Consider the following 22,240-nt stretch of genomic DNA (forward strand, 5'->3'; position numbering starts at 1 on the left):
TAGAAGACCAGCTGTTCCCGCACTCTTCTAGCTTCTGGTGGCGGCCAGCATTCCTCAGCTATGGCCATGTCACTTCAGTCCCTACTTTCGTGGTCACACTGGATTTTCCTCCTCTGTGTCAAATCACCCTCTGCCTCTGTCTTATAAAAATGGTACCATTTAGAGTTTACCTGGATAATCCAGGATAATCTCCTAGTTTTAAGGTCCCTTAATCACATCTGCAAATTTTTTTTTTTTTTTTTTTTTTTTTGGCCATATTAGGTAAAATTCACAGAAAACCTGAATTCTGAAGGTATGCTATATGGGCCAGGGCAACTTGCTGTCATTGCCTTCCCAGGGCAGAAAAAGTTCAACATATATTTTCTGCGTTGATATTTGTGATTAATTTAACTTCTATTCATGACCATTAATCTCCTTAAAGTATGATGTTGACTCTCAATAGACATCTGCCATATTCTAAACTTATCTTGTTTACATATGCTCTTAATTAGCATATGAAATTACAGTATTCTATACTATTAATTTTTTCTTTGGGAGCAACTTAAAAAACATTTTTTTTTTTTTGATTATAGTCACGACAGTTTATCCCTAACAAATAGCTTGAAACTCAATAATAAAAATCTACTCTGTAAATCACTGAAACCACAGCAAGTGATATTAAGGAATAAAACGCACAGGTCTTTTAATGTTGAGGCTTCAAATGGAACGCTGAGAATTAATTTGAGTTGCATACTAAGTTTAAGATTTTAGGCATCAAATAGAAATATGTTTCTCCATTACTCTATTTTCTGGAAATGCTGAAATAAAATCAAAGATGTGAGAATATTGTCTCATGGCTTTGTCAACCATGCATCAGGCCAAAGATTATGGGAAAGAAATGGGGTTCCACAGCCTTCTTGTGTTCTTTTTCCTCCTTTTGGTTTTCACTCAGATTATATCTTTAAATAGTAGAAAAGCTGCAGGCATAATGCTCTCCAAATACTGATGCATATTAGATTTACCATCTTCCATATCTGTATTTATTTATTAGCTGCTTTATTTCTGTAAGGATACACTGAAACATTAGATGGTAGCTAACGAATATCTATTTTCTTCACTTATTTATTTATTGTCTAATTTCTCTATTTTAACATAATCTGTAATTATACTGTGCATTTACTTTTGTAGACTTTTTGTGTGTGTGTGTGGGTGTATGTGTGTGTGCGCTTAAAAATACCTCTTATTTTTCTTTTTCTTTTTTTTTCATTTCACCTTACAGATTCCACAAAAACTAGGAACTCTCCCTGCCTTTTCCTGTTGTCTTCTTCAAACAATTTAGCAGATATTTATTGACTATTTTATACCCAGCCTTAGATCGTGGGGGTACAGTATGAACATGATAGACAAAAAAAACAAAAGAACAAACAAAAGAAAAAACCCACTGCCCTTGTGAGTTTGCATTTTCGAGGGAAGAGAAAGATAAGAGGCAAATGACTAAAATTTGTAACCCCTTAGATGATGATAAGTATGGGTTTCTCCTGATATCCAAAAGTAGAGTGCTCTTACTGAAAACTTTCATAAGCTGAAACTGTATAAAGCAAAGAAGCATTTACCATTAATTTATATGGAACAATATTTGAGCATTCCCAGACCCCACAAATAATCTCTCTTAGTATTTTCTGGTGTCTCAGGGTGCATCTTGCCAACAGATGCACAGAATAAATCAAGATAAAGCCCAGATGCTCACAGACTAAGTTCAAAGCTATGGTGGCTTGATGCTGAGATGCTGAGTGCAGTTCCCTGGAAGGAGCTTGGCGGGGCCATGTCGCTGCTCTCCAGGGTGCACGCTGCCTCTATAAGGGCTCGCTGCAAAGCAAACGCTGATTGGTATTTTCATTTTTCACCTTTTTATGTAAAAGTGAAAAGCCTCTTTGGATTTCTGCAGGTTGGCAAAAACAGGTACTAATGTAGGTCTTTTGTAAAAGCAAAGTGTTGTAATGCGAACTTTTGAAAAGCTGGAACTTTTGAAAAGCCTATACTGGGAGAAAAGGAAGGCAGGAAGAAGGAAAGAGCATGCTGGGGGTGAGTGGGCGATGCATTTTATTTCTTATTTTTATTACTTTGAAAGAGAGAGAGAAAGCGTGCAGTAGCAGGGGAGGGGCAAAAAGAGAGGGAGACAGAGAGTCCTAAGCAGGCTCCACACTGTCAGTGCAGAATCTGATGCAGGGCTCGAACCCGCAAACCGTGAGATCATGACCTGAGCTGAAATCAAGAGTCATTAACGGAATGAGGCACCCAGGTGCCCCAGGAGACGCACTTTAAAAAAAGGGATCAGGGAAGATGTCCTTGATAACATCACATGGAGGAGAATATTTGTGGCACTGTGCTCAGGCAGCAGCCAGAGGCCAGCACTTCTGGAATAAGGTGGGGAGTGAGGGAGTGGACTTCAGTAGGGCAGCTACAGAGCCAGCACATGTAGGGTCTCTTAAGCCACGGAGGGGCTTGACTTTTCCATTGAGTGACAGAAAAAGTGACTGGAGGTCTTGGAGTCAGAGAGCAAATACGATCCTGATTTAGTTTTGAAAGTACAGTCGACCCTTGAATAACATGGATTTGAAGTCCACAGATCTACTTATATGTGGATTTTTTCTAATAAATACGGTCTAGTACTGTAAATTTATTATCTCTTCCTTATAAATTTTCTTGATAACGTTTTTCTCTAGTTTACTTTATTGTAAGAGTACAGTATATAATACATATAACCTCAAAGTATTCATGGACTGTTTATATTACCAATAAGTCTTCCAGTCAGCAGTAGGCTATTCGTAATTAAGTTTTGGGGGAGTCAAGTTTCATACAGATTTTTTACTACAAGGGGAGATCTGCACCCCTGTCGTCCACATGGTTCAAGAGTCAGCTGTATACTGGTAAGAAGGCCAGAATTCAACCTTCTAGAGGCTAAGCCACTTTATTTTGCTTCTACATCAAATTAACTGTGGCTTCCTGGATTGATCCTGGTGCATATGTAATTTCTGCCGGTTGCTCATGCCCCACTGTAGCATCTTCACGGTATTGTCTACCCACGTATGAGGTGTAGTATTGGTGAGACCCTGACACATTATGGGCAAGAATGTTGTAACTTGTAGGATGAATGAGAGTTAAGGGTTTTCTGTACTTTAGTTCACGTTAATGACCAAGGTAAGCTTAGGAAAGTTTCAGAGACATTTTACGTTGTTAAAATAAATGTGCTATTGTTGTTGCTTCTGATCCAGTAAAGCACACCACAGATTACTAAAGTCAGAAGGAGGAGCACTTAATATTCAAAGTATAGTATGTATATGGAATCTAAAGTCTGTTTTCAGAGTGGCATTTTCTGTGGCAAAGGAAACGTCCATCTTATTAGTATTTTTTAATATAAATGCATGTGTGTGATAGCTGTTATTAATGTGCATCTTCTATGTGCAAGGCACAGAGGGAGAGGTTTAATATTAATCTTGATAGATGTTCATATTACTTACCCTCATGGTGACCCTGCAAGATACGTTTTGTTTTTTTTTTTAAAGCTCCATTTACATATAGGAATACAAAGATTCAGTGATGAGATACCTTGCCCAGAGTCAAATGTTGCTCAAGTCTAGGTCCTTTTACGTTCTTAAAGTCTTTGCGTTTTCCATTGAAATGAGTTTGTCTCTCCTCATCCCACTAGACAACCGGTCCAGGGATTCTGTGGTTGATTTGTCTCTGTCTCACTCTGTGTCTCTTTCATGTGTGATGTGAGTATAAGTTAAAATTTTGAACCCTCAAGAACATTTTTCGGTAAATGTTTCCTACCAAATGGTATTGAAGTTATTGGGAGCAAACCGATCTATCCTGTTCACTTTATAGCACAGCCAGTTATTTCTTCTGGCCGAGAAAGAGGATCATGTTGGAAATGGCTTCTCCTTGAATTTGTATATAGCATAAACGGTAACATGACTTTTGGAACTTTGAGTACACTATCAATAGTTCATATCCTCTGGCAATAATTATTAATGTATGTTGCTGAGAATTTTAATAGGCAGAGTAAATCATTGAAGGCAGCTAAACATCCTCATTTTGTTATGAATCTCTGATTTTCCTGATTTTGGATCATCTTATGATGAGGTTCCAGTTGCACACAGTTTTATAGACATTGAATTTAAAACATCAGTACATCTACAAATGTTTGCCCTTCTCTCCTGTGTTGACGTTTTGTAACTGGTGTGTTTTACTTCATAGCCACTGGATGTCACTGTGGTTCCCCAGATGGAGCCCTTTGCTTTTACAATCAGTGTTAAGTGGATTGAGGGGGGAGTGGGGCGGGGGCAGAAACTTCAGTTTTAAGTCCTCTGGAACTTAATGGGATCCATGTTTGTCTTGCTCCCATTTTGATTCCTAATTGAAGCCACGGTATGAAACTGTGGCAATTAACACAATACCTCAAGCGCATACCTATGGACTCCTCGGGAAGAAGAATTAATTGTATTTTAGTGTCATTGCTGGGGACAGCTGAGAGTTCCATTGTGAATATCATTGTGGAGTGGCTTTAATAAGCAAAATGAATGACTGGAGGCTTTTAATGAAACCATTTTTATGTGTGCAGCTGTCCCCACGTGATCTCTTTAAGACAGAAACAGTGCACAACAGTGGTAAAAAGGAGCTTCACAGCCGCCTGCTTTGAAGCTGTTCCTTTACTTTTTTTTTTTTTTTTTTTTCTTTTTTACCAAAGAAGCACAAGTGTTGTTCCTGTTGTCTGGAGCTGAAACGTGGTTGTACTTTCAGCGTTGTTTGTAACCTACCAGCCATCAGAATTGTGACCACTCTTATCACCAGTACCAGTAATTGTGAAGCTTTTAGGATATGTGGCGCTAGGCTTCCTTCTCTGCTGAAACTGACCTGAGCTCTGAGGAGGCGTGGTGTCCTGGTGGCACACCAAGACTGGAGGCAGAGAATATGAACCAGTGGGGCACCTGAGTGGCTCAGTCAGTTGAGCATTTGACTTTGGCTCAGGTCATGATCTCGCAGTTCATGAGTTTGAGCCCCGCATCCAGCTTGCTGCCAGTTGGTGAGTTCAAGCCCTGCATCCAGCTCGAGGCTGTCTGCGTGGAACCTTCAGATCCTCTTTTCCCTCCCTCTCTCTGCTCCTCCCCTGTTTGTGCTCTCTCTCTCAAAAATAAACATCAAAAAAAGAAAGAAGAAAGAAAAGAAAAGAAAAGAAAAGAAAAGAAAAGAAAAGAAAAGAAAAGAAAAGAAAAGAACCAGTGAAGAGTTATAACTAAATCTGCCTCCTGGTCCAGCTGATTTTTCCTTCTCGCTGTTCTCCTAGCCTGCATTCAGGTCTTATCATCTCTCTCCTCAGGTATTATATTAGCCTTATAACAGGTCCCTTTGCCTCTGGTCATACCAAGGTTATCCTTGTGAATGCAGCCCTGATTCTTCATGCATTAGGGCCCAAGGTCCTTTGCAGGCCTTGTAACACCTATGACCTGACTACCTCTCCTGTCTCCAGCCTTGTGTCTCCCCCTCTTCTTCCTGTACGTTTATACATTAAAGAAGTTCCTGTAGTTGCCCGCATATACTACAGTTTCCACTCCTTGGTTTCCTTGCTTGTGCTGTTAGGATTCTCAGCAAGTTCTTTCTCACCTGTCTTTACCTGGCTATGCCTCTTCCAAGGCTTACTTGGAATTTTAGTTAAAAATGATAGTAAGGTATAACTGGCAGCCATTTCCTAAAAATATTATGAAAACAAAGCAAGATGAAAACCCTCAGTTGTCCAAGCTGACAGCCAGCTAACGTAGTGCCATGATTTGAGAGAGAGAGAAAGAAAAGCATTAGGAGGCATCCCATGCTCAGCCTTATCAAGTAGAGTTGCCCCTTCCCTCTGAGAGCAGGTAGGGAGACAGGTCTGTCTCTTCTGTGTTCCAATTAGGATATTTACTGTTCTTGAGACAATTAGGGTACTTACTGGCACCACTGCTTCTTATACATCCTTTAGGAAATTGCAAATCCTAAAAATAACAGAGTGGTGCCAGAAACACTGGGAGTGATCGTGATGGATTGTGTCCCAGGAGGGGATGTTCCCACAAGTACATGCTGGACTGGGGTGTGGAAAACAAGCAAATTTGGCCAAGAAATAGGTATAGGGCTGTTCAAGCAGGGTTATTTACAATATCGATGAATTAGAAAAATGTTATAGCAATCAAGGGATGTAATAAAGTACATCCGTAGTATGTAAGTTATGCAGCTCTTGATCATGTTTTTGGAGTCCTCCCTTTGAAAACTGATATGGGCAGATATAAAATCAATGATGACTGACTGGATGTGTATATATATATATATATGTATGTACACACACACACACACACACACACACACACACACACACAGTGTCTCCTAAATTTCATATACATACATTCATATGGACCCAGGGAAAAAACAAGAAGGGATTATACTGAAATGTTAAGTGCTAATTCCTGATTGGTAAGCTTAAAAATGGATTGTGATTGTCAGCTGCCCATGCTTTTCAAATTTACTATAGTGGAAATGTATTATTTTAGAATCAAAGAAAAAAAAAAAAAGAAAGAAACACAGTTTTAAAAACTTAAGAAATTTTAAAAGATTTAAGACATCTTCCTGAAGCTCCAAGTTGGGCCAACTACCCGTCTTCTGAGCTGCTGTAACATTTTCTGCAACTATCTTTTTTTTTTTTATTTTTTTTAATGTTTATTTATTTTTGAGAGCAAGAGAGACAGAGTGTGGGTGGGAGAAGGGTAGAGAGAGAGTGAGACATGGAATCTGAAGCAGGCTCCAGGCTCTGAGCTGTCAGCACGGAGTACGACACGGGGCTTGAACCCACGGACCGTGAGATCATGACCTGAGCCAAAGTCGGACGCTTAACTGATTGAGCCACCCAGGCGCCCCTTCTGCAAATATCTTAATAGTGGTCATATTATGAAAACTAGACAGTAGTTCCATGAGAGATGGATCTCTGAATACATCTTTGTAAGCCAGGGTTTAAGACAAATAAATGGTTTCTGAACTAAAACATACTAAACTATAAGGTACTTATATCAAGCAGTTCAAAGGATGGATTACAACGTACATAGAAGGAAAAGACATGGAAAAGAAGCCAAAGAAATCAGATGCAATGCTCAGATGGAAATTTATTGTAAGTCTGTAAAGGATGTATTTCGTAACTTAGAATTTATGGAAGCAGTTTCTAAACTCTTCGGTTATTTACCAGTCAGCTTGAGGTAATGTATATGCAAATGCTTTGCAGAAAAGTAAGATTTCTATGAATACAAGTTGTGATCGGTGAGTCTGAGTTAATATGAAGACTACTTCAATCTGTTGAACAATAATCTGCAGGGCCTTTATAGCCATCAAACTAAGTGTCATCATTTTCCTAATAATTGTACTTGGGGAGCTGAATATGGTGGTAGCAATTTTTCCAGGGGATCTCTCTGGTATTAAGTAGTTTTCTTAGGTTAAGGAACCTTTCAGAATCGAGCCTTATTTAATTCTTTGCTTCTCCAGTTTTTGTTTTGCTTGGTCAGAGGCTGTTCATTTTTATCTGAAAATAAGATTGACAAAATGTATGTAGTTTCTACCTAGCCCAGAGAAGTACAAGGATCATTTGTCTCCTGGAGTTTCCTGTAACAAAGGTATACAAAGAATTGTTTTCTGGGCGAATTAGAGGTAAAAGCCACTTTTGTTTCTTCTCTTATCAAGTGATGAGAAGAGTAGGGAATCAGGTTTCTATTTGAGCCCCACGCTGTACTTTCAGTAGATTCAGTGAAGAAATCCAGGCAGAAGGTCACAGGTGAACACTTTCCATTCTGGGAGGATTGAGGTTTTTTTTAAAAGACTTTGAAGTGAAATCAACAGTTTCAGAAGAAACTTCTTTCCTCTCTTCTTCTTCCTTTTTGTTTTTAAAGAAAAAGTTTCTGAAATTAAATAGGAACAGAATTTTCTGTACTTATTATTTGGTAATGTTTCATTGTATTTCTGTGACACTTCACAGATCTATCAGAAACAGAAATGAAACTTAAAGTGATATGAAGCTTTTGTTTTGGTTTCAAGAAAGCTTTTCTTTAGTGTTTGGAGACTTTCCCCCTTTTTTCTCTTTTTTGGATGCTGTTTTGAAGCTATTTAAGAGGGCTTCTCTTCTATTTTTCTACCTACACGGAAATGGTATATAGTCCCTGTCATTCACTTTCCAGTGACTGAAAAATACTTTAAAAAGTTTCTAAGCAGACTTGTATCCATAAAGATTTAATAGTATATTTTAATATGGTATTTTAGGTGAATTTATGAAGTTTTAAAAATAAGGTCTTTAAAAGAGTCGTGATGAATTTATGAGAATGTTACCTGCGTCATTTATCACAAGACAACCCAAAAAGTCTCTGGATTCATTCTGGGTGACAGTTCTTAATATCATTGTTCTCAAGTATTGAGGCAAAGAGCTTCTAGTCGCAGAATTAATTTGTTTCTTTTTGATATTTAAGACGTGCATTGTAAGTTATTCAGTGGGATCATTCCTCTGGTTAAAATCCACTTGGTTTTAGAATGGCGCTAAAGAGGAAGCGTCAGTGGAAAGTTAATTAGAAGCCCTCTGGACCAGTACTTGTTTTGTTTTTTCTGTTCTCAGGTCTTGGTGATGATGTCCCAGGCCTAACCTAAGCAAAGCAAAGCCGGTCTTCTGCAACTTTTCACCCCCTCACCCCGCTTATGAGCTTTTTTGTTTTCCTCTCAAAGTTATCCATCTAGGCATCTTGTATCTTCATGTTGAGCTCCTCCCTGTTAAGATTTGTATTTAGTTAGGTGTCTGCCTTGAAAAAAAGAAACCATGAATTTTCTGCAAGATGTGATTAACTGATAATTATGCCTTTTAGGGTTATTTGGATTATTGTAACATTAATCCTTTAACGTAATGAGGTTTGGTTGTAGGATGGTATATGACAGTGCATCCAAATTTGGATACAAATATATAAATTGAAAATGCTTATTAATATAATACGATTTTGGAAAGCCAGGTTGTGTAGTAGGCAAGTTTTATCTCCATTACCGGGGAGTGTGTGAGGTGAGAACATGTAGCTGCATCTGATCCTCTGGGCTTTGTTTGTCTGCTTTCTTATGTGTTTTCTGAATTTTCAGTAGAGTACCCAGAAATCCTCTTTGAAGGAATGCAAAGTATGCCTTGCCCTATCTCACATACTCTAGTTAGTCTAGCTTTATTTGAAGAAATTTTTCTTCTTAAGATTACCAGAATATTTTCCTGATGCTAGTAATGCATTACTTACGCGTTTGGTATTACGGTTCCATGAAATTTTCTGCAAATACCGTACTCTATTGTTCCTTTCTACATTGTTACTCTGGGCTTTGTTTACATGTAGACTACTGCTTGGTTGGTGGTCACAAATAGTACTTGATAGTGCTTTTCGTGACATACTTGTCATAGCTGTTCACATACAGCTTGGCTTTTCTGCCTTTTTTGTTTTATTTCCTCTTTTGGGGCAGTCCAAATTCAAGTGATTTATGTTACTTTCATGTGAGGTTAAGATTGATGTGATTTGAAATATTGCCCGTTATTTTCCTTCTCCTTACACTCAAAATGCAGTTTTTTTATTGACTTAATTAGCAAATATTTATTGAACACATTTCAAAATAAAAGAATTTGAGGCAGCTGAAACATGAGAGGTGCAGGAACATGAGAGAGGATATTAGTTGATATGGAAAGAATGAACAGGATATAAATAGGCCCAGCAGAGGCTGTAGGGGGTGCCCCTCAAGTGGGAGCTGTAGTGAAGGCAGAGGCAATACTTGCAGAGGAAAAGCATTGACTTGGGATCAGACACCTGGCTGCTCTTCAAATCCTGAGATGTTCACTGTTCTGAAAAATGGAAATATAACTCTCATGAAGCTGTGATATTACTTTACCACAGACCTGGTGGCTTCAAACAACAGAAATGTAATCTGTAACAGTTCTGGAGGTGAGAAGTCCAAAATTGATGTCAGTGGGCTGAAATCAAGATGATGGCAGGGCCAGGCTCTTTCCGGGGCTTTAGAGGGAATCCGTTCCTTGCTTCGTCCATCTTCTGGTGGTTGCCATCGTTCTTGGCTTGTGGCTGTGTCACTTGAGTCTGCTCCTGTGGTCACATTGCCCTTTCCTCTTCTGTTTGGGTCACATCTCTTTCTGTCGCTGTCTCATAAAGATCCTTGTGACTGGATTTAGAGCCTACCTCAATAATTCAGGATAATCTCTTCCTCTCAGTCTCTTTAAGTTAATGACATCTGCAAAGACTTTGCCATATAAGGCAACATTTATAGGTTCCAGATGTCTTTGGAGCCATTGTTCAGCGTACTGAACTGAAAATATTAAAAGAATTAAATATGGCAAGGAGAAAGGTCTCAGATGGAGACTTACAAAAATGTAACTTCCTTTATTTCAATAATCTGAATAATTTTTTACTTTCAGCCTCCTGTCTTCTTCACAGCAGACAGTTTAATCTTCTGTGTATTTATTTTTTTGTGTGGATTGTTCTCAGTCTTGTTGGGGTTAATAATAAATTCAGGTTCTGTAAATGAGTTACATATGGGATTAAAATATTCTCAGTTGAAAATTCAGACCTGCTTTCACTTCTGCAACCTTCTGCTGAGGCATTAAGTCCCAGGACAGGTGTTTGCCTAACTCTTGTCCAGCTGTTCATATTCTGTTCCTGTCAAGCTTATTGACTGAACCATACAGCCCCCTAAGTCTGAACTCTTGTCTTAGCTCTTCCCTGTACCTGCTGGAGATGTGGTGCTACTTCCATGCTCTTTCTTCAGAGTGGGATGCCATGGACTCATCTGCCCTGATGTTGCCCTCAGTTATGGCTTCTCCACCATGCTGGATGTAGGGCCTCTATTGGAAACGAGATGTCTCCTAAGGCTACCCTCTAGTTTGAGCCACATACCACCGTTAAACTTATCTGGTGTTTTATCACCATCGACTCATCACCCTGAAAGCATTCTCATTCTGGAAGGGGACAGGATACAGGGTCACTTGGGACCTATACCATCCACTTATTATTATCTAGCGCAGTCTCTACTCCATCCTTTTCTTCACCAACACCTTAACTACAGCTCCTTTCCCAGAAGATAGAAGGTGGATCCTTGTATGAGGCCATCAAAGATTGGCTAGACATGATTCTCCCCAAGCACTTATATTTGTCAAAGATTGGTAAGGTCTGTTGTGAAGTTCAAAAGTAGAGGAAATGCGTTTCTTTATTTTTTTTCCTCTCTGTATAGTGTAGCTTGAGGTCAGAACATATGATGTTTCTTCAGTGGTAGAGAGGCAGTGGGTACAAAGAAACACAGGTTGGTAAAACAAACAAGCAAACATTTTGCCGACTACATTGAAATTTTCTTCCTGTGCAGTTGCAAAAAATACGGATATCATGCTTAGAAAATAGTATTTTTAATGTGAACCTGGGTTTCATAAGCTTGAAAATATCAGCTGGTTTGTGTGAGAAGGAGACCAAATTAAGGATAGAGAGATTGTTAGGGATGTGACTTCCCATGGGATATCTCAGTGACTGCTGACTCTCCCAACCTACTTAATAGTTTTTCAGACTCATTGATAGCAACACAATTCTTCCAAGAGCTTGAGTGGAGGACCTTGGTGTCTCCCCTAACTACCCTCTCTTTTCCATTTCCTATCCGATTTGTCAGCCAATCCTGTTGGCTCTATCTTCAGAATATGTCCAGATTCTGCCTGCTTTGTACATCTCCACCGCTGCCACTCTAATCCAAGCCGTATCATCTCTCCCCTCATTAATTGTAATATTCTACTAAATGTGCTTCCTGCTTCCACCCTTAAGTCTTTTTTTAAAGTTTTTTATTTATTTTGAGAGATAGAGTGAGAGAGAGCACACATGTGAGTGGGGGAAGGGCAGAGAGAGAGAGAGAGAGAGAGAGAGAGAGAGAATCCTAAGCAGCATCCATACACTGTGCTGTCAGCACAGAGCCCTATGTGGGGCTCAGTCTCACAACTGTGAGACATGACCTGAGCCAAAATCAAGAGTCAGGCGGCTCAACCGACTGAGCCACCTAGATGTCCCCACCTTGAAGCTTTTAAAATCAGCTCTCCTCCGCAGCCGATGCAATCCAATGAAAATATAAGTCAGTTCGTGTTATTTCTCTATTCAAAGTGACTTCTCCTCAAACTCCAAGGAAAGGCCAGAGCTTCACTATGAACTGCAGGGTCTTTCCTAGGCCTCCTTCTAGCTCATCACCATTGCTTCTCTAACCTCTTCTCCTAGTACTTGTCCCTTTGCTCACTCAGCTTCAGCCGCATTAATCTCCTTGCTGTACTTCAAACACGGAACGTTGCTCTTGCCTCAAAGGCTTTGTTCTTGTTCTTCCTGTAGGTGTCTGCTTGGCTCATGTCCCCTTCTCCTTTGGGTCTTTGTTCAAATATTACCTTCTCAGCGAGATCTATCCGGCAAGCTCTTGAAATGAATTCCTTTCCCCTATGACCTCCTCTTTTCCTATGCCCTGCTCTATTTTTCTTTGTAGTATTTATTCCTGCCTTTTAAGAGTCGCATTTTATTTATAGTCTGTATCTTCTCATTAGAATGAAAACTCCATGAGGCAGGGATTTTTGACTGTTTTATTCACTACAAAATTCCAAGCCCCAGGATGAATGTCTGACACGTGGTAGGCCTTCAAGAAATATTTGCCAAATGGATGGATGAATGAATGGTATAACTGCTAGACTCCATGGGTGTATCCCATAGAAAGTAGGAAGTAGATAAGCTTTTTGAGCAAGGGTCACGTTGACACATATGTTTTATGAAGCTTGCTGTAGTAGTAGTGTCCAGGTTGGATTACAAAAATAAGAAACTAGAGGTTTGGAGATTAGTTAAGAAAAGGTGAGGGTCTAAATTGGGATTGTGATCATGAGAATGAGTGAGGGGTTGTTGGTTGTGTGAGAGACACTTGGAGGGAAATCTCTAGTATCTGGGGATAGCAAAAGTGGAGGTCATGGGAGTGGATATAAAGACGCAATGGAGATAGGAGAATTTAGGAAAAAGCAGTTTGAAAGAGAAAAAAGAAGACTTTGTTTTCAAGTTTATTTTTTTATTTTGATAAAATGTACATAACATAAAATTTACCATTTTTAAGAGCATAGTTCATTGGCATTATGTACATTCATATTGTTGTGCAACCATCGCCACTGTCCCTCTCCAGAACATTTTTATCTTCTCATGGTGAAACTCCAAATCCATTAAACAATAACTCCTTGCTCCCTAGTCCCTGGCCACCACCATTCTACTTTCCATCTTTATGAATTTGTCTATTTGTACCATTCTATAAATGGAATCATGCAGTATCTGTTCTTGTGTATTCTTATTTTACATATAATATCTTTTAGGTCCATCCATGTTGTAGCATGTGTCATTCCTTTTTAAGGCTAAGTATCCCATTGTATGTTTGCAGTACGTGTTTATCCATTCACCTGTTGGTGGGCAGTAGGGTGTTTCCACCTCTTGTGAAGGATGCTACTGTGAACATTAGTGTAAAAATATCTGTTCTCATCCTGCTTTTGCTTCTTTTGGTTATATACTCAGAATTAGCATTGCTGGAATTAATATTTTGGGGGAATCACCATACTGACTCTGGATTTAGACAAACTATGTATGAGGTGGTGGAAAGTCTAGCAGCTAGAACTAGAGCACGAGTGAAAGTAACTGTGGCCAGAGATTCCATCTCCAGGAACTTGACAGATGGGATGGCTGAAGAGAAGAGAGTGAATTAGTTTAAGAAAGGGAAAGAAAAGATTTGAGCCAAAGATGACATCTTAGGAGGGAGGAACCATGGGAGCTTGTCAATGAGACAGAAAAAGAGCCATTGGAGTTAGGAACAGAACCCCAGAGTGTTGATACACACTTAACTTGAAGTCATCCATATTCATTGAGCTCTTACGAGAATTTCCTTTCAGATGAATAAGCTTCCATTTAAGTATGACTTTACTTTCAAGGGTTCAGGTGTTGTAGGTCACAGATCACTACTGAGTGTTGAATGTCTGAGACACGATACTTTCCAAAAAGGTCCTAGAAGCACCTAAAAAAAGCAGAGGGTTTCTGTATTCCTTAGTTGGCTGTTCTTCACTTCCTGTTTTACATTAGTAATTTCACAGTAACTTTTCTTTATTGTTGTTTCTTTATTTCTGTTATTGAGGTATGACATACCTTAAGAAAAGCGAACAAGCCATATGTGGACAACTCAATGAACTCTCCAATGTTACATAAACTTGGATATCCAACACCCAGAACAAGAAATAGTATTTCCCATACCCAGTGGTTCCCGTCATACTCCTGCTCCCTCACCCACTATCCCTATTATCTTGATTTCTAACACCACAGGTTTATTTCGCCTGTATCGAATTTCATGTAAGTGTAGTCATGTACTATGTACTATTCTTTGTGTCTGACTTCTTTCATTTAATATCATGTTTGTGAAATTCACCCACACAGTTGTGTGTTGTAGTATGTATTTCACTGTGTAAATTTACACAAGTTATTCATTCGTTCATTCTCAGGCTGATAGGCATTGGGTAGTTTTCAGTTTGGGGCTCTTTGAATAGCACTGCTATAGACATCAGGTTTCTTATTAAAATATGAGTTGTGTATGTTATGTTCACCTCTTTAAAGTTGTCGCTGCCTGTTTCATTTAAGTACCTTTCCTCCTAAGTGCCTTCCCACCCTACCTAATTATCTTCATTGTTAATACAAAATATAGTTGCCTAAACATTAGTTTTGAAAGCATAAAGTGCCCCTAGAAATTAGGTTTCTTGAAATTGTATGTGCTTGCATTAAATTTTTTCCTTTTAAAGCATTTATTTTAATTTTTCTCAACTATCCAGATTATGTGTCTCAAATGCGTTTTTGAACCTGTCAAAATTTTTCATGTCTTAATAGGGTGAATTGTTCAACCTTGAGGCAAATATTTTAATTTTGGCACCACGATGAGCTGGAGAAAAAGAATAGCTCCTAAATTCTTAATGCAGATTTGTTATCAAACTTAATTATAATTTACATGGCAATAAAAGGAATTGAGAATTACCAAAAAGTGCATTGTGATATTTTGTCATTTTTTCTCCTCAGGTTACAGTCTGCTTTGGTATAAAAATCAACATTACTAATTCAAAGTTGCCAAAAATATTATCAACCTGGCTGTCCTAGAATTGAGTTGAAATTTGCTGTATTTAGTAAAGATACATAATATATTTTATATATTTGTATGGATACATGTGTCCACATACGTTTCTCTCTACCTGCCTATTTTTCTGTCTGTCTATTCATTCATCTGTCCATCCAGGCATCTATCTGTTGACCTACTCACTGAAACATTCCTTACAGAAAGAACAATAGAAGACCACGAGCTGGTGATGGAAGTGCTATCTAACTGGGGAATGGAAGAAGAAAATAAACTATACTTTAGAAAAAATTATGCCAAATATGAATTCTTTAAAAACCCAATGGTAAGTGAAATCCCCATTAGTAGTTAGAGAAAATAAATGGATTTGTTAAATTTTATTTTATTTTTTGTGAAGAAAAGAGTCACTATGAATAAAGTATAATTTCCTATTTGGTAACTACGAAAAATGTAATTACCTATTTGGTAAATTGTAGGTCAGAATTCTGTTCCTTTAAAATCATAATTATGTTTTTTCTTACTTTATCAATGATTAGTCAGTATGATCATAGAAGTTCAGATAGGTAGTTTGGGGGAGCTATTTCTTCTTCTTCTTGCTTTTTAAGAAAACAAATATACATTTAATTTGGGAAATCAATTATTAGATATCCTCAAGCAGCTCCAAAATATTATAGTTTAACACTTTTCAAAGAATGTAGGAAATTTAAATAAGAAAATTTCTAAAGTAAAAACAGATTGATGATTGTTTGGAGTGCTATAGCTCAGCCAAAAATTATTGACATGAATCTTGCTGTTCCAAAATATTTTTTCAGTGCAATAATTACTGAGCTAAGTAGAAATGAACTAAAGACCAGAGCATTATCCAATAAATACTTCTTTCATTATAGTGCTCTTTAAAAGAAAATAAATGTGTGTCACATTCCTAGCGAAGACTAGGTATCTGCAGAAGTCAAAAGAGCCCCTGGGCTCATTATTTTAAATTGTTTTTGTCTCTGCAGCTATAGCGTATTTTTACACTAAGTTTTGGATAATTGAATTGAAATGATCCTTTATGAAAAATATATGATACATACTATAATAGAATATTTTCAAACCCTGAAAGACCTCTTATGTTCTCTTTTATTTGAACCTATTAATAAAAACATAATGGAGTGATCTTTGACAAAGAAAATAAAAGAGTCCTAATAAAAATTAAATAGAATTAGAATTTGAAGGGAAACTGTTTTCTTGTTGTGAATCTTTGTTAAAAGCAAGAATTTAAAAGTATAGTTAAAGGCATATGGTTTAGTGCTTGTTTTGGGTTATATATCATTTTGGTTGTTGTTGTTGTTATTATTATTATTATTATTATTATTATTTAAACAAGTCTGTACACTCATTTTGTAGACCTAGAGCAGTGGTCTCTCAACTGGGGGTGTTTTGACAATGTCTGGAGACATTTTTGCCTGTCATTACTGGGGTGGAGGGACAGGAGGGCTGTTAGTGGGTAGAGGCCAGGAATGCCGTAACTAATATTGAACACAGTATTAGACCAAATGTTAATAGAACTGTTGTAAAGGCCTGTCCTTCCAGGAAGTGTAGAGGTCTATATTTTCCCAAACTTGTCTGATTATAAAAATTACCTGGGGGTGTAGAGAGTGCTTATTAAAAGCATAGGACCCAAGACCTACCCACACCTACTGAATCAGACACCCCAGGAATGAAGCCTGGGAATTCCAGTTTTAAACAACTGTCCTAGGTGAATTTTATGATTAAACAAGGTTGGACAAAGAGTAGGTTGAAAGGACTGGACTTTTAGCCTCTGGCCCTATTGTAAGTCCTGGCTCCTCTACATGTGGCTGTGACCTGGGTTATACCATCTACTTCTATGAGCCTTGAGTTTGTGAAATGGAGTTGAGAATCCTCTAGCACCTGCCAGCCAGAATGGCTGTAGGACTCAGGGAAGAGATATGGGAGCAAGCACGCTGCCATCGTGAGAGCAGTGTTTGGTAACTTGACGTATGTGGATCTCTCTGCATCTGCATTATCTGAGGATGTTTGCTAATCTTTGGGCCCTACCCACACCTTCCCCTTAAGATACATGAAAGTAGAGTCCAGGGACTGGCATTAAAAAAGAAACAAAACAAAACAAAACAAAACAAAACAAAACAAAACAAAACAAAACAAAACACTTCAGGTGAATTTTCAACACAGTGACTTAGAGAACTTTTGCTCTAGCTTACTATATTGGTCATACTGAATCTTTTCTAGCATTGCTTTTGAGAAAATGTAACCTCTATCTTTTTGTCAGTATTTTTTTCCAGAGCATATGGTGTCTTTTGCAACTGAAACCAATGGTGAAATATCCCCCACACAGATTTTGCAGGTAAAATATATTCCCATTGAAGTATGTTAAGTAACAGCATGATAAAGGGGAACTTTAAGGTCCATATTTATACATGCCCAGATTTTGAAATGGTATACCTTGACTGATTAATTTTTGCTGGAGGTGAAACTAAAAAGAAAAGAAAGAATAGGAAAGGAAAGAACAAAACCTGAATAAAGAATTCCCTAAATCAGGAAAGCCTCCTAACCCCATTTTTCTTCCCAGTTTTGGCCAATTGTGAAAGGAATGTGTATCATGAAAGGAAACTTGCAGAGTAATTTGTTCTATGATGTGTTTAAAGATTATGTTAGTCTTTTTGAAAAATCAAAATCCTCAGTAAAGTGTAGGCATTTTACTGACAGATATTTAGTATTAACTTTTATAATAAGTGCTCTCAATCCATTTGTGATAAAATATTCAGCAATTAAGTGAAAGGAGAAAAACAGATATAAAATATATATATACATATATATATATATATATATATATATATATATATATATATATATATCATATGCTGACATGTGTCATAACCATGTTGGATACCTGAGCAGAATTCTGAAATGTTTTAGCTGAATTAAGAATGCTAGTTATTTAATTAAGAGTCTCCTTAGTTTTGTATCTGTTGGGCTCGTTTCTGCCAAACTGGAAGTGGCTTTACAAGATCATTTTTAAAGGTATTTTCATTACATTAAAAGAATGATTTCAGTTATTTTATTTTTCGTAGATTAGTAGATTTCACATCACAAGCTCTGCCATTGTTAACAGGTTAATGTTGAGCAATGTTTTTATAATGGTTACTGATTGATCTAAGCCTTCAGGCATCCTCAGACCCACTCAATATTTTCTGACCATTAAAGAAGACAACTTTTAATATTTCCATAATAGATACTACTTTAAGTATATTGGTATTTAAATATACTGGTAACTGTAATGGGTGGTACAGATCTGTTTTCTATGGGCTTTTAATAGGCTATATTTCATTTTTGCTCTTCACAATATTTTAGAAATGTGATTAGTCTCAAGAGATTTTCCTGAAAGCTTCTTATATGCTACTGGGTTTCACAGACACCCCATCAGGATATTAGGATGAGTGGCAGCGGCCCAGCAGCTATGCCTGAGGACCCCCCGCCCCCCCTGCCGCTCTCAGGCCCTCTCAGTGCTTCACTACTGGCTTAGGATACAGGGTGGCGGGCTGGAGTTTTTATTCCACCTCCTTTCCCCAATTCTCCTATAATATAGTTATATTACTTTAATGTGAAATTATAAAAACAAGAAAAATCATAGCTTTGGAATCAGATAGTCCTGCATATGCCTCTGACCTTTTCTCTCCACAGAGGCAATGTTTCCACTTTTAAAACGTTTCTTCTTTTTCTAGTATGACCTCTGTGACTCCCTTTTTAAAATTTAATTGGTTTGGTTTAATAACTTGGAAAGCACTCAAACTAAAAAACCTACTTGCCTGTTTTGCATGTCAATTAATTAATAACTGTGGCTCATTAACTTAAAAAATTTAATAATTTACTTAAAAACATACATATCTATTCTCAGCATTTCCCAGAGTAGCCTTTTAAAATATGTCACATCGTTTTAGCTAGTAATTTCTCTTTCAGTTTTTCCATTTTGCATTTGTTTATTCATAGGGATTTGTTTTCTTCTTTTAATGAGATGCTAATGCATTTCCACTGTCTTATTAAGGATGCAGAGCACAGCCACTCATACAGAGCTCTTCCTTTTCATTCTCGCTTTCCCAACCAGCACATGCCTACTGTCTCAGTTCATTATTACTGTGTAACAAACTGTTCCAAACCTTAATGGCTTAAGTGCCCACTCACATTTTGCCAACAATTTTGTGGGTCAGGAATATGGAAAGGGTTTAGCTGGGTGGGTCATCTCTGAAGCACATGGGCTCTCTGGAGGTTTGAGGATCCCCTTCTAAGATAGCTGTTCACTGTGTGTCCCTGGTACTTCTTGGCCTGCCTGCCTCTCTCTCTCTCTCTCTCTCTCTCTCTCTCTCTCTCCACATGGGTTCTCATCCTCAAGGGCTTTCCTAGTTGTATTGGGTCTCACACAGCAGAGCCATCTCGGGGTAGTCACATTTCTTATGTGACAGCTAGCTTCCAAGAGTTAACTAGTGAAGGACTAGTTAAGGACCAGAACTGGAACTAGCTGACTATCACTTCTGCTGTATTCCATTGGTCAAAGCAGTCAGAAGCTGTGCCCAGATTCAAGGAGGTAGAGAAACAGACTCCAGCTCTTCATGTGTCAGTGGCAAGATCACTTTGCAGAAGAGCATGTGAGCTGCGAGATGGTGCTGCAGCTCTCTTTGGAAAACACCTGCCGTAGCCATCCACAATCGAGAACCTTGGTGGACAAAGAAAAGACTGTTTGCTTTACCTCATCAGGGAGGTGAACTCAGCCCAACTTTCTTAACAACTGAATAACTGAAGTCAAGATTGTAGTCTTTATTTTGACTATGATGAAGTTGATATGTTCTCAGGGAGGAGCATAGAAAAGCATAGAAATGTATCAGGACTTAACTCTTAAACAAAATCTAGCTTTTCAAGATGGACATTTAAATAACTTACCAGTTTGGTGTTTGGCTAAGTACTGACCACTTAGAATGTATATTTTGTGCACATATTTTTATTTGGAACTTGCCTTGGGTTGTCAAAAGACTGATTTATTTTCCATTGTATTTATATTGCCATTTCTATAATGGCTTGTATAAGTGGTATTGACCCTGTTAGATTTTACATGGTTATATTTGAAATCTTAACAAGATTATTATAAGGCTACACTATCATTGATTCAAAAATACTATGAGAATGTCTAACTTTCTTCCAGATGTTTCTGAGTTCAAGCACATATCCTGAAATCCATGGCTTCTTACATGCAAAAGAACAGGGAAAGAAGTCCTGGAAAAAGATTTACTTCCTTCTAAGAAGATCTGGTTTATATTTTTCTACAAAAGGGACATCAAAGGTAATTGAAATGTCAATGATATGCTATGAATTGTAAGTTAAAGTGGGGTTTACTTTTTTTACTGCTTATATCAAGAGTTGGTAATTATAGATTCCAAATATTTGCTACAATTTATCTATCCTTTAAAAATGTTTATTTATTTATTTACTTACTTACTGAGAGAGACTCCCAACATGAGCAGGGGAGGGGGCAGAGAGAGACTGGGAGGGAATCCCAAGCAGGCTCCGTGCTGTCAGCGTGGAGCCTGACGCAGGTCTTGATCTCACGAACTGTGAGATGATTACTAGAGCTGAGATCAAGAGTCGGAGACTTCACGGACCCAGCCACCCTGGTACCCCTGCCATAATCCATTTAAGAACTGACTATTCAGCTTTGTTTCACACTAGTTTCAACATAGGCCCTGTGATGGAAATCTAGATGCTCTTATTTCAGTACCACATACTGTGCTCATTTCTTCTCTACTCCAAATTCACCCCCTTTTTCCTTATCCTTGGTTGCAGATTTTGAGGTCCAAGGTAGTGCACATCTTTTCTTTTCACCACAGGTTATGCTGCTGACCTTGCCCACTTCTGAACTTCTGTTGTTGATGCAGTTAGTAACACCCAGCTGACTCTGTAATTGCTCTTTAATACCTTTGTCTGTGTTGGTTTTGTCTCCTTAGCTAGATTGTAGATTCCTAAAGGAAGGTACATTACCATCAGGGTGGATATATGTGTTCCTTTGTGTGCTTGTGTGTGTATACCTGTGCAGTCACATAGACCTACTTGTGTGCTCCTACACGCACCATCACTCATACATGTAACTTCACAGTGCTCAGCGCTGCATTGTCTGTATTTCTGTGTAGTCTAGTCAGTGTTGACTATGCCTTGTTTTATGAGTGCTGACATTTTATGCGATGCATTGATTATCTTTCATGTGAAACTACTTTTGAGAGTTTTCATGGGCGACTATTTTAATTCTGTTCTCATGCATCTGTTGTTGTCAAACAACATTGTTGATTCTTTGTTGGTAATGTCATTTTTTTTCTGGTTGTTTTTCAAATATTGTGATAATCATTGGTGTTCAGTAACTTCCCTGACCATATTTCTAGGTGCATTCGCATGTATTCTGATGTATCTTACTTGATTCTCACCATATGCATTCAGTCTGCAAATTTCTATTTTCCTTTTATCCTGGGAATGTTCATTTATTATTTATTTCTCACTCTCATTATGTGATTCTTTAAATTTCTGTAGGATTTTCTGTCTTGGCTACTTGTGGCTGCAGGCACACGTTTGCTTGTGGAGGCCTCACTCTCTCCTCACGTGGCCTTCTCTTCTTTCTCCATGTCTTATAAGGACACTTGTCACTGCATTTAGGGCCCACCCAGATAATCTGAGATTGTCTCATCTTGAGATCCTTAACTTAATTACATCTGTAAAGACCCTTTTTCTAAATCAGGTTATATTCACAGTTTCTTGGGATGGGGGCACAGGCATATCTTTTGTGGGGGAGGGGGATGACTATCATTCAACTCACTATAGGAAGCCAATGAAAATTTTTGAGCAGGAGAGTGAGATAATCAAGTTGTAAGATTACTATGGCCATAGGGAGCTTAATCAGAGAAAGGGAGAGAGAGAGAGAGAGAGAGAGAAAAAGAATGAAGGGGAGGGAGCAAAGGAAGCAGAGAGTGGAGGGGGACACAGGGAAACA

The 22,240-nt window shown here is 38.2% G+C and overlaps 1 protein-coding gene across 3 annotated transcripts in view; it reads left to right on the top strand.

Moving 5' to 3' along the window:
• The window catches only part of GRB14 (growth factor receptor bound protein 14), a 116,269-nt gene that overhangs the window by 74,208 nt on the left and 19,821 nt on the right, over nt 1-22,240 (top strand). For all 3 annotated transcript variants that reach the window (XM_019457938.2, XM_019457932.2, XM_019457953.2), the window contains 3 exons: nt 15,402-15,523; nt 17,489-17,563; nt 20,411-20,548. In XM_019457938.2, coding sequence (XP_019313483.1) covers nt 15,402-15,523; nt 17,489-17,563; nt 20,411-20,548 — 335 coding nt within the window. The remainder of the gene's footprint in view (nt 1-15,401; nt 15,524-17,488; nt 17,564-20,410; nt 20,549-22,240) is intronic.

This window comes from Panthera pardus, unplaced genomic scaffold (genome assembly GCF_024362965.1).
Source record: "Panthera pardus isolate Hobbes unplaced genomic scaffold, ASM2436296v1 HiC_scaffold_10, whole genome shotgun sequence".
Classification (NCBI taxonomy): Eukaryota; Metazoa; Chordata; class Mammalia; order Carnivora; family Felidae; genus Panthera; species Panthera pardus.